The following is a 12,003-nucleotide window of genomic DNA, read 5'->3' as shown; positions in this document are numbered from 1 at the left end:
TACTAACAGTTCACTGTGTTCAGAGGCAGGAGAGAGGGGAGGGGCACTGATAGCTTTGCCCAGAGGGAAGGTCACTGTGACCCTCAGAGGAACCCTCTGCATCTCCAACCTCCCTGGGGGGGCTGGGCCGTGGGGCCAGATTTTCCTCGCTCCTGCACTACCTGGAAAGTCCTTTTTTATTCAGGACACAATATTTACAGACATAACATTTATAAACATGCTCTAAAATCTTCACTCATCTTTTCATTCCCTTAAAAGTACATTTCAACAGACATACAGTTTTAATTCTAGCTACATTTTCCAAATTCATTCATTCATTCATTCATTTATTAGCAGAGAGGAAGGTGGGGAGAAAGAGAGGGAAAGAAATATCAATGTGTGTTGCCTCTTACATGCCCTTTGCTGGCAACGTGATCCACAACCCAGGCAAGTGCCCTGACTGGGAATTGAACCGGCAATCTTTTGGTTTGCAGTCTGGCACTCAATGCATGGAACCACACCATTCCGGGGCAATTTTTGCTACATTTAATTCATCAATATTTTAACAGAATGTTTCTTCTAAATATTCACCAGAGAGCTCACTCTCACAGAGACTGTTTTCTCTATTTCCCAGACATTTTGATGGAGGACTCTGTGGCTCTGTAATAGTGGAGAGGAGGAGTGATGCTGGTTCACACATCCTGAGACTCAGCTGCAGAGGAGAAGCTCGCTGCCAGACAGGTGCTCCTCAGAGACCACGCAGGGCTTCCTTCAGACAGAAACCCCACAAGGAGCCTCTCTCTATGATCGTAACTGAATGTGCCAGACAGGACAAGCTGGACACCATTATTGCAACTTTAGGTATCTTTCAAGTTGGTGTTAAAAATAATGAACATTGTCTCCATAATCATTTTAACTCTGAAGCATCACCTTAAGCATATCTGGCATTGCCACATTCTACAATCATAGTTTCCTCTATACTCAAATGCACATGCAGCTTTTTGGTCAACAGATATGTTGTGTTTCTCAGTGGTCCCGTAAGATCCTAACGGGATTCAACTATTTTATCATCCGGGGAAGTCATTGTTGTTGTAATGTTGTAGTGCCACACATTGCTCATGTATGTGTGTGTGTGTGTGTGTGCAGATGATCATGTAAAACATCCTACTGCCCTGCCAGCCATGTAAAAGCACAGCCTGTGCAGTCACAGTGGTGGCCGATCCCTCTGGGTATGTGTAATAACACTATGACATTCACAAAAAATGAACTTGACCAACCATGCATTTCTCAGACCCTATTCCATCCCTAGGTGCACAGGAGTGAAAAACAATTTGGGACATCAGCCTTGCTGTAAATATAACCCTATATCAAGGACAGTCCTTCATGAACACTCATTTTATTTGCTTTAGGAAATTACAATGTTCCTTGTACCTGAGCACCTCTCTCTAAATGACAGGGAGGCTAGGTTGCCCTTGTTCCTGATGTTGGAAATTTTATAATTCTGGCAATATAATTACTTTTGTATAGTAAACATGTGTTATGTCTTGTTTCAGGTATGCAAAATAGATGTTTTAATTATATTGCTACTGTTGGTCATTTTCTGTGAATTATTAAATTAATTTTTCATTTCAAAACCTAATTTTAAAAAAATGGCTGGAAGGCAATGTATTTACTTTTTCTGCCTGTGCTCTCTGGGTCAGCCCCAGTTCCGTTGGCCTCCTCCAGGTTCTTATGCTCCTGTTCCTCTGATCTGTGCCCACCCCTCCACAATGCCACTTGTTCTTGTTCCCTGTGGGTGTTGACACATCTCTTCCACCTTGTACAAAGTACTCATTATATTTGAAAGTAAAATGTGTGATGAGGTTGATTTCTAGAAGTTCTTGCTAAGTGCTTCAGACAGAACCTGCACCTCACGTGGGTCATCGTTATCAGCCCAGGCACACACATCCCTCCATCCTCTATCACCATTTCCGAGCCAGGTCACAGAACCTCAGGAGTCAGAGACATGGTGGACCTGGGTGAAAGGCCGAGCGCGTCCTCTGGGTCTGTGCTTCACGCTTACCCTGTGCCATCCCATTGTCTGTACATATGTCCAGTGCCAAGCTGGAATGACCCCGGCTGATTCACCATCCACTGGAAGGCAGCACAGTCCACCCCAGGAGGGGCTGATTTCCTTCTAAGCTTCATGCTCAGGAGGAGCCCACAGTCAATGCCCCTCCCTGACTGGGTGTGGCATCCCCTCTGTAATGGTTAAGCGAGACCCTGGGGGGCAAGGACAGAGAGAAGTGTGATTTGTGGGAGCAGAAGATGGCAGAGCTCATGTTCACTGTGGTAACATCTGGGTGACTATCAAACACGCAGATGGAGACCAAATATTTCAGTTCAATACAAAGGATTTTCCCCCATTTTTATTTTTCCAACCTGTAAATAGCAACCTTTCATTTTATTTTTATTAACAAAAATATTATTAAGTAATTTTGCCCTGAACTCATCTGTGTCTCTTCAACTATATATGATGGGGAAATGCGCAACCCTCCCTGTTGGGCCACTGCGAATTCTGATATCATGGTTGAGAGATACAGCTCAATGAGCCTTGCTTGCTCAGGGAAACATCCTTCTAACACCTGCAGGACCAGACACACTGCATCCCGTAGCGGAAGAGAAGGTGTGGTGATGTGAGGAGACAAGTGTTGTCCTACCTGGAAGGCTGCCACAGGCCTCCATCTGACCCCCAGGACAGGGTTGGAGGCTGTGGAATGGAAAGGTCCTTGGGCCCCTCATGGTGAGTGTGAGCACACACTCATGATTCCTTCCCACCAACCCTCACACATTTATTTCCTTGTGTGCACCCAAAACATCTTTCAACAATTCATTTCAATTCTTGTCTGACCAGGATTAAAAAGATGGTATGGAACACAGTAAGTCCATCTGATGTAGTGAGTCTCTGATTGTTAGATGCTCAGGAAAGAAAGGGATGTCTGTTGGCATGAGAATATGTAAGTCAGGTGTCCATGTGTCTGCACTGAATTCCTTGCATAGCCCTCCAGCAGTGGCACCTGCAAAAAGGACCATGACGTGCAGAGCAGAGCAAAGACCTGCAGCTTTCAGGACCAATTCCCAGATTCCTTGGGCCATGTGACATGGCTTGACCAACCCTGGGAAATATTCTCAAAGAACAGGAGTCCCATGGCCAGCCTCAGTCTCTGTGGCTGACGGATGGGACAGTGGTTGCTGGCACTTGGCTCCTCTGTGGGTGAAAGAGGAATATACGGACCTTGAGCACATCGCTGCCTTGCACAAGCCTCTAATGTCTTTTAACCACAGGGCCCTAGGGGGCCACTTCAACAGGTGCATTAGGAAGTCCTCTTACTGGCTCCTGTCTCTTAGGACTTTCTTCCTATGGGATAGGACAGGCCTTACTCAATGTGCCATTTATACCTCAGGGAATTCCTTGAGGTATAAGTAGGCTCAAGCTTCAGGCTCCATATGGTCAACTCTATAGTAACAAGGTCTCCACTAACATCTTCTCCACCTATGGTCATGGTAACTGGTAACACCCATGTGTCCCTCACACCCAGGCACTGTGACTGTTCATGCCAATCAGCGAAAGGGGCCTGTGGTTTACATGACTGAGTTAATTCACTCTTACATTTCCACCAGTATTTTCCATCATCACAATGCAGTGGCCTGCCTGCCCCACAGAAACCTGTCCATCCATCTAAAAATGACACCTGTAATACAAACAGCATCTTCATGGTCATTTAGGTCATGTTCAAGGAGCAGTAGCCATGTGACACCAGGGACCTGGAGAGCTTGACTTTCTCCAGGGTCAGATACAGAGGCATAGAGGCTCCCGGACCAAGAACAGGAGGAGTAGCCCCTTGCATTCTTCAGGCGGCACTGCCAAGTGTAATCATTCCCTTGTTAATCCAGGGCCACGCTGGGAACAGCTGTCCTTAAAGAAGTGTGTGTCTTTCTCTCCCAAAACTTCATGAATATTTTGGTTCCAAATTACTGTATATTCTTGTCATAGGGGACAGTCCATGTGAGCTAGTCAGTCTCTTCAGGGTATTCCTGCACCACCACACTGAAAAAAAATTATTTTCTCAAGTCCCAGCACTTTCTATGGGCAGACTCATGCACCTTCTTCACATGGTTCAGTCTGCATGCATGAGTCCATGTTGTAAGTCCATCCTCTTTCTTTCCCAAGTGTGGATATTCGTGGCCACACACACTGATCAAGGTGTCATGGGTGAGGGCTCAGACACTGCTGGTCATTACTCCAGCTCTGCTTCAAAGCTGCTCTGTCTAGGGTTGGTCACAGAGAAGCAGGGGTGATGTTCCACATTTGGGATCCATGGATTCCACATCCAGGAGCCTAGCAGGCACTGAGTTTTCCCTTAGTTCCAGGGACAGAAAAGGGCCTCAGTTTGGTTTCCACTGTCCAGGCAATGTCACAGTTTGTCCCTGCCTAATAGAGCCCAGAGAAGGTCCCTAATCCACGGCACCTTGGACCCATGCTCAATTTCTCAAACATGTGTGTTTTCTGTGTGTCACCACTTATTTAATACAGTGTATATTTCTCTACTATGTTGATCTTGTCATTATCACATATTATCACACTTGGGACCTTCATCAAACAGACACTCTTCTTTGCAAATTTTCACAGTAATTGGATGAGTAAAATAAATCTGTCTTATTTCAGTAAATGTATATCATAAATGTTCCCACGTGAAGGCAAATTTCAGTTTGATATTTTCCTAGATCAGGAAAGAGAAAATTCATTTTCCAGATCGATCCCTGAGGACCTGTGTGTTGTGGTTGGTCATCAGCTTAGTCTGCTGAATCCCTCTCAGTGAGCTCTGATACACATCACTGTGCTATTCCATCCTCAGTAACTTTGTGTTTTCATGAGGCTACAATATTTTCAATGGTCCTTACAGGTTTAGGGCACAGAGGATGTTAGGAAACAGTTTTACACATTCTAATGTGCTATTAATTAATGGGATCATCCGATCATATTTTGTTCACTGAGTGCCAAATACTGTTTCAAGTAAACACATGGGTGGGTTCCGGTGGCCAAAGATGGGCAAACTTGCCTGCCCTCTGTTTTAAGGGAGCATAGGTCACATTCCTCCAGAGAAGCAGAACATAATGGCATATTGACATTTACATTTATACTGACTTGATTTTCACATGATGATTGTGAGATGTCCCTCATTTCAATGACCTGCAGTTGTAGGCAGCAGACCCAGGACAGCCGCAGTTGTAAAACACCCTGGTCTAAAGGCTTTTCAGAGTCAACAACCTAACACTAGGCACCATGGTTATGTTAGTTTGCTCAACATGGAAATCGCATATGCTAGGAGAGAAGTATTTTCTCTCAGAACCAGCTGAAGGATAGAAAAATTTACTGTGATTCTCCAACATCCATTTCTCCCACAAAAACCAAATAGATGATTGATTGGGGATGCAGTTAGAACCCCATGGGTTTTGGAAGTCAGGAGTTTTTTCAGAAGTCTCTAAATTCTTATTTTGTCTTCCTGAATAAGCACAGTTTCAGTGGTTTACATGACCATATTCTTCAGGGTGTCCCCATACTACAGGTCAGAGAGGCCATGTGAGAGATCATAGGTTTGTAGTGTTTCCAAGCTCTGCCATCATAATAGCATAATAGGATGTCACCAGAGAGTGGGAAGAAGGACCCTCTGTGTCCACTGTGACAAGGACATGAGGTGAAATTACACTGAGCACCTGACCCTCGTAAGTCCTTACTGTGACTGATGGACAAGAGTGACATTGGAAATATTCTGAAATAAATGGCAGTGTGGAGACAAGAACTGGTAATATTTGAAAGTCGGATCACTTCCTATTCCTCAGCGCAGATACCCTGCAATGGCCACATTCTTTTAGGAAGTCTGGGGAAGATTAATGTCGCAATTTTTTGTAACGTGGTATCATCCTCCTTCAAGGGACCTGACTTCCTCCTCACTTCAGAGCCTTTGAATCTGTAAACTTGCTTAAGTTTGAAATCGATTGAAGGCCATTAAAGTTCTATGATTTTATCCAAGTTACAATCTGTTCCCTTGGCCTGCAACTCTTTGTTGTTGGCCTACCAAGTAAGAATCTAGTACTGTCTACAGACATTAACTCTCTAGAGACAACATGATGAAAGAGCCAATGTCCAGGTCTCTGTGAACCAGGATGTTCTGTCTGACTCTTGGACTCTTTGCCTGTCAGTCATGGTGACCATGCCCACCTGGGCTTAGGTGTTCATGTCTCCCAGTTAAGAGGATCCATAGCAGTGACTTCCCACTAAAAACAAGCACCCTGGCATGAAGGCCTTGAACTATAATATAATTCTTAAATGGAACAAAGTGGACTTCTTTGGGAGAAGGCAAGTTTAGGGGTGGGGAAGGAAATATACCCCAGGATCCTGGAGCAACTCTCATTCATGCAAAGTAAGGAAATGACAAAGCAAACTCAGAGCATTTTAACAGGACAGAGGAACCAACAGAATAAAGCTGATAATGGACAGAAAAAGGTCAAGATCCAAATACAAAATTAGTAATATAGCATTGGCTTAAAACCAAACACAGATATGTGTGAGTCTATACTTATATCAGTAAACAGTGTTTTGAATTACAGAAAAGAGGTCAGTGTAGGTAAGCACAACTCACCTCCTCACACAGGCACATCAAAATTACAACTAAAGTACAGAACAACTATTATTCATAAGCAACATAATTTGAGAGGAATGGAAGTCCTCAAATTACATAATTAAAAAAGTAACCAAACTGGGTCTGGTAGGAGGAACAGTCATGTGGCATTTGTTTCTACCTGTAGCAAATAAAAATTGGCAGACCAAGTGGTACTAGCCATACACAAGGCCCCTCAGCCCAGGGTACCAGTGACAAGAAATAAGTCCCCACAACTTCTGGTTGTAGAAAACTCTGGGAATTGAATCTTAGGCAATTCCTTTTAAATGGCCGATGTACAGACTGGTTCAGGCTCCCTCTGAGCTCTAGCACTGGTGCAACAGCTCAAAGGGGACCAGAGGCATAGACATGAAGGAACTGAATGGTTTGGAATCAAAGTGTGACGTGGGGGCCAGATATTTCCCAGACATAAGTGCTGTAATTGTTATTGTTCTTTTGCTGGGCCCTACTCACACAGAAACAGCAGAAATTGGAGACTCCATCAACATGGATCCTTTTGTTGGCATCATGATAGTGATTCCCTGAGTTTCAGCCCTCCACCTTTCAGGTACACCTATGTTTCTTACAATGGTTTTATCATACAAATAACTTGGCTCGTGCTTCAGAATCCCTTATATTTCCTTAAACAAGAAGTGTCTAGTCTCAGTGACTTCTGAACACCTCACTAAATCATCCCAGATCCAACACTAGAAACAGGTGGTCTTAGTTCACAGTTTGGTTTTGTTTTGGCAACTCCAAGCACAGGAAAAGTAGCACCCATATACAGGCTGCTTTGGCACATTTGCTGGGTGACTCCAGACACAAGTGTCAGTTGACTTTGACCACACCTACCAAGTGGTCCAAGTGTTGCTCCACACAGTGGAGAAGCTACAGACCATGTTGAAGTACCACCATCCAACTGCCTCTGCAAGCAACACACTCAATGTGTTACTTAGTGGGAATCAGAGCCCTGCTAAATTAAGTCCAGCTCTGTGGAGTGGGGCCCTGCGTAGCTGATACTGATCCTCCACAGTGGTCTGGAGTCACAGCCAGTCCCCTCAGCTAATCGACCCCTTTATATCCTCCCAATGACTTGGCGCCAACAATTTTCTGTTGTCCTAAAACTGGCTTTCAGCCATTCCAATGAGTTCCTGGAATGCCATGTGGATTTGTAATTTTTTCTCATAGAGGAGAAATTTTTAACCAATTAGGCCTATTTGATACACTTAGTGTTAAAGGGAAGTTTTGTTTAATAAATAATGAATACCTATGTTCGATGTATACACACATATTTCATTATTAAAATGGATGATTAGAGATTACATAAAAATCTCCAAGAGTATAAAAGGTTCTGATATAACTTAACTTGTATGTTTAATATCTTGAAATGTTGTTTTAGAGGAAAAATTATTTGTCAATTGCAGAAAATTCAGATGTATAACATTGTCATTTTTAGTTTCATTTTCTATCATGTAGGAACAGCCATTGTTTGATCTTGATGCATTTACAAATATGTTACATAGTTTCAGAAAGAACCATTTATAGGATGCAACATACTCTGAGTTCTGTATTTCTGAGAATAAAACTTCAGATCACATTTTTTTAATGAGATAAAGATTACTGGAACTTCATGGAATAACAGGATTTACAGATATATTGACAAATAATCAACACAAACAATATTGATTATAGGTGAGAATAAACTGAAGATTATTATAGTTTTATTTTTGGTGAAAACATTGCTAATTGTTAATACTTTCTATTTTCAGAATTAGGAAAACTTACATTTTTCTTAAAACAGTTTCGTTAGTTACACTTAATAAGCAATATTGAGGCATTTATATTTTTCTCCTAAGTTGATCTCACTGGAATTGAGACAGGGCCTGGTGACTGACTTATTCTGAAGGTTCAAGGAAGTCTTCTCAGGCAAGGAAAGAAAGTTCATTTCCTGAGAGGTGGTAAGGGAGAAACTCAAGATATTTGGGAGTATGTAAAACTTAAGTTACTTCCCAAAGTTATAGGAATTTCAGGTAAAGCCTAATACCAAACAGGTGGCGTATCCTCTGTTTCCCATGGGGCTAATTAAAACCCTACTTTGCCATTCCTTATAACATTGGAATTACATGGGTTTAGCAGTGACTTTATGTTGATGAAGCCCATATATTTCAGGTGCTTTTCCAGGGCCTCTCATACAGAGAATACAGGGAAATCTTGGAGGTGTACCCAGAAGCCTTGCTGGAGACATTCACTGAGGCTGCAGGCTTCCTCACCTCAGACCCAGAGGGCACCAGCTGCTCCTAGGAGTGCACACAGAAGGAGAGGAGGCAGGGCTGGCTGTGTGTTCCTCTTGACCATCCCTGGTCCCCTCCTGAAACCATGAGCAAAGAATCCTCTCCTGTAGCCACTGCCACCAGGAGGAGGGCTTCCTATCACTTGTCCATGGTGAACAGTGGTGTCATCAGGACTTTTGAAGGGGAGGGTGTGGCTGAGGGTGATGCTCTCAGGGCACAGACAGACCCACATTGAACCTAGTCTGCATCATCTAATTTTCATAGTCATGAGGAAATGTACTTCATCCCTGATTATCAGACTTCATCTTCAAGAAGGTGGAGGATGCAGGGCACATGGACAATGGGATGGTGAGGGTTCAATTTTCAGTCAGTGTTCTCTGATCTGTGCCCCTTTCTAGACCCCAGAGCTCTGTACATACAGAGCTCTTCTCACAGAAGACCGAGCCCCACAGGAGATGCTTTTAATTGACAATACCTCCAAGTGAAACAGAGACACCTGGACATTCTGGGTTTTAATACCTGTAGGTTTTATGTTTTGGATCAAGGCCTTCAGCTTCTGAACATTCAGATACAAAGAAGCTATAGAAATACTCCCACTGACTGTGGCTCCTTTGTCCTTTTCAATTTGGTAAATGCTCTTACACAGATAGGTATTTAGAGTCACACCCAGCCCAACCCTTCTTTTAGATGATTTGATAAAAACAGGAATACCCATGCTCTCAGGGGACATGCCTCCTTTTTCCAGCTCCACCTGCTTCTGAAGATCATGGGCTCTACTTACCACCTACTGCCCAGCCCCAGCCCTGCAAGGGAGGGCCGTGTCTTGGCTGACAGGGCACAGACTTCTCAGTGTCTGGGTCCCAGAATTGAAAACTGATCCCTGAGTTCAGGATGGTCCCTCAGAGACACCATGTGCTTAGACAAGTCAGAATAAAGTGAATTGTCCTTAGTAGATACCAGTGACACTGCAGGAACTCTGACACAGGGCTCTGTGCAGCCACCAGAGAGCCCCTTTGCTGGAGCTGTCAGGTGCACTGATTCAGCTCACAGCCCTGAGTCCAGAAGCTCTCAGTGACTTGGAGGGACACTGAAGTCCACAGGTTCTTCTTGTATCCCTACACATGGCCCTTATGCCAATAAACTTCTACTGTTTAATAAATCACAGAGAAAAAGAGACACAAGCCCACACACACACTGTAACTTTTCATGGTAATAACACCTGACCCCTCTTTTCCCAGTTCCTGGTTCGGTGGAAGGATCCCTACTCATCCTCACAAATGAGGTGCTTCCTTTGATGACAGAAGAAAAGCAAACACAATTGATGTAAGGACTGGAGAGAGCCCAGCCTTGGGGTTTCCTGTCTGACCAGCACCAGGAACGTGCAGAGGCCATGGTGAGAAAGTCCAGGATTTCCTGGGGAAGTTCAGACCCAGGGTTCCCTTTTGCACTCAGTGTAGCCAATACTGACCTAATTTTGGTGTAGAGGGTCTCTCTGACCTACAGAGTACAGGTCCCCCTCTCAGAGTGCTCTGCCTGAAGCCTCGAGGGTAGTGACAAAGTGGACACTGGACCAATGTCTCGCCAGGAGCAGAAGCAGGTGATGAAGCAGGAATAGTGGAGCCAGAAAATTGGTTGTAGCATGTCAGAGTCTGTGGACCATGACAGTGTTGGTTTCCATGGCTTCCTCTTGTGTCCTGAGCGCCCCTTGCAGCCCGGAATCTGTGTTTCCTGCAGGCAGGTTTGCATCTGGGCTCTTGCTGACTTCCCATCACTGTGTCTCTTGCACAGTAATACACGGCTGTGTCCTCGGTGCTCATGGAGCTCAGCTGCAGGGAGAACTGTTTCTTGGACGTGTCTCTGGAGATGGAGGCCCGGCTCTTGAAGGACGGGCTGTAGTAAGTGCTTCCACCACCACTTATGTACCCGATCCACTCCAGCCCCTTCCCTGGGGGTTGGCGGATCCAGCTCCAGTCGTTACTAGTGATGGATAATCCAGAGACAGTGCAGGTGAGGGAGAGAGTCTGCGAGGGCTTCACCAGTCCTGGGCCTGACTCCTGCAGCTGCACCTGGGACCAGACACCTGGGGACAAAGAGCATCGGTCCATGTCAGTCACATGCAGTCACCACTGTCCCATAGACACTTATCTGACATCTCAAAAACTCACCCTGAGGGGCTGTCAGCAGGCACAGGAGGAGGCCCAGCAGTTTCATCTTATTCTACACGCAGGTCTGGCTCCCCCAGTGACTCAGCGTCGTGTGAGTATGGAAGTGTGATCCTCCACTGCACAGGGGAGGATTTAACCAGGATCTGAGAAAGAAATTTGCATAAGGTGGACGCTATTCTCATAAGTGGGGAGACAGTGAGGCCACTGTCCTTCTGGGTCCTGAGCACATTTCTTCTCTTGGACTGGATGGCATAGGTCAGGTATGGGAGAGAACGGGGTTATGTGTCAACTTTGAAACATGCCAAAAAACCCACCTTTCTTTCTGTCTTTAACACTTAAAGCTGTACTGGGGGAAGGAACACACTATTTTAATTCCATAGATTATTCAAGAGGATCTTTAAATATATTAATTTATACCTAAACATATTCCCTAGTCCAAAGAAACACATGAAGTAGACATGTCCTTTCCATATGGGATAATCATAAATTCATATTAAAAATAACTTGATGTGCATTTTCATATATGAATATTTCAAAGTGAAGAATAGCATTTCCTTTGTTCTGGCTGAGGCCCTTTCACTTGCAGATGGCATTGCATGTGCAGCCTCTGTCTCCGTCCAACTCCGCAGACCAGGCCACACAGATTAGGACCTGCTGCCCAGAGTCCAGCTCAGACCTTGTAGCTGAAACAGGTGTTACACACGCCGTGTCCTTCCTTTCATCTGAGTTCCCCCAGGCAGTGCAGCCCCTTCCCACTGGTGAGCATCTCAGGAGGCTTCCCAGGTTCCCGGACCACATGGCCCCTTGAGCCCTTGAGGCACCTTCTCCCTGAGACACACAGGCTCTGACTCTGGGCCATCAGGTGTCCTG

General features: G+C 44.7%; 1 gene segment (V, D, J or C); it reads right to left on the bottom strand.

Moving 5' to 3' along the window:
- Positions 1 to 8,842: 8,842 nt before the first annotated feature.
- On the bottom strand, positions 8,843 to 11,228 carry LOC129064943 (immunoglobulin heavy variable 4-30-4-like). The segment is given in 3 exon segments: positions 8,843 to 8,974; positions 10,741 to 11,048; positions 11,134 to 11,228. Coding segments are annotated over 3 exon segments (486 nt in total).
- Between the last annotated feature and the right edge of the window lie 775 nt (positions 11,229 to 12,003).

This window comes from Pteronotus mesoamericanus, unplaced genomic scaffold, assembly GCF_021234165.1.
Source record: "Pteronotus mesoamericanus isolate MK-2021 breed Mesoamerican mustached bat unplaced genomic scaffold, CSHL_Meso_final contig_170, whole genome shotgun sequence".
Lineage (NCBI taxonomy): Eukaryota > Metazoa > Chordata > Mammalia > Chiroptera > Mormoopidae > Pteronotus > Pteronotus mesoamericanus.
The sequence above is the reverse complement of the archived record's forward strand: the minus strand, read 5'-3'. Positions and strand labels throughout refer to the sequence as shown.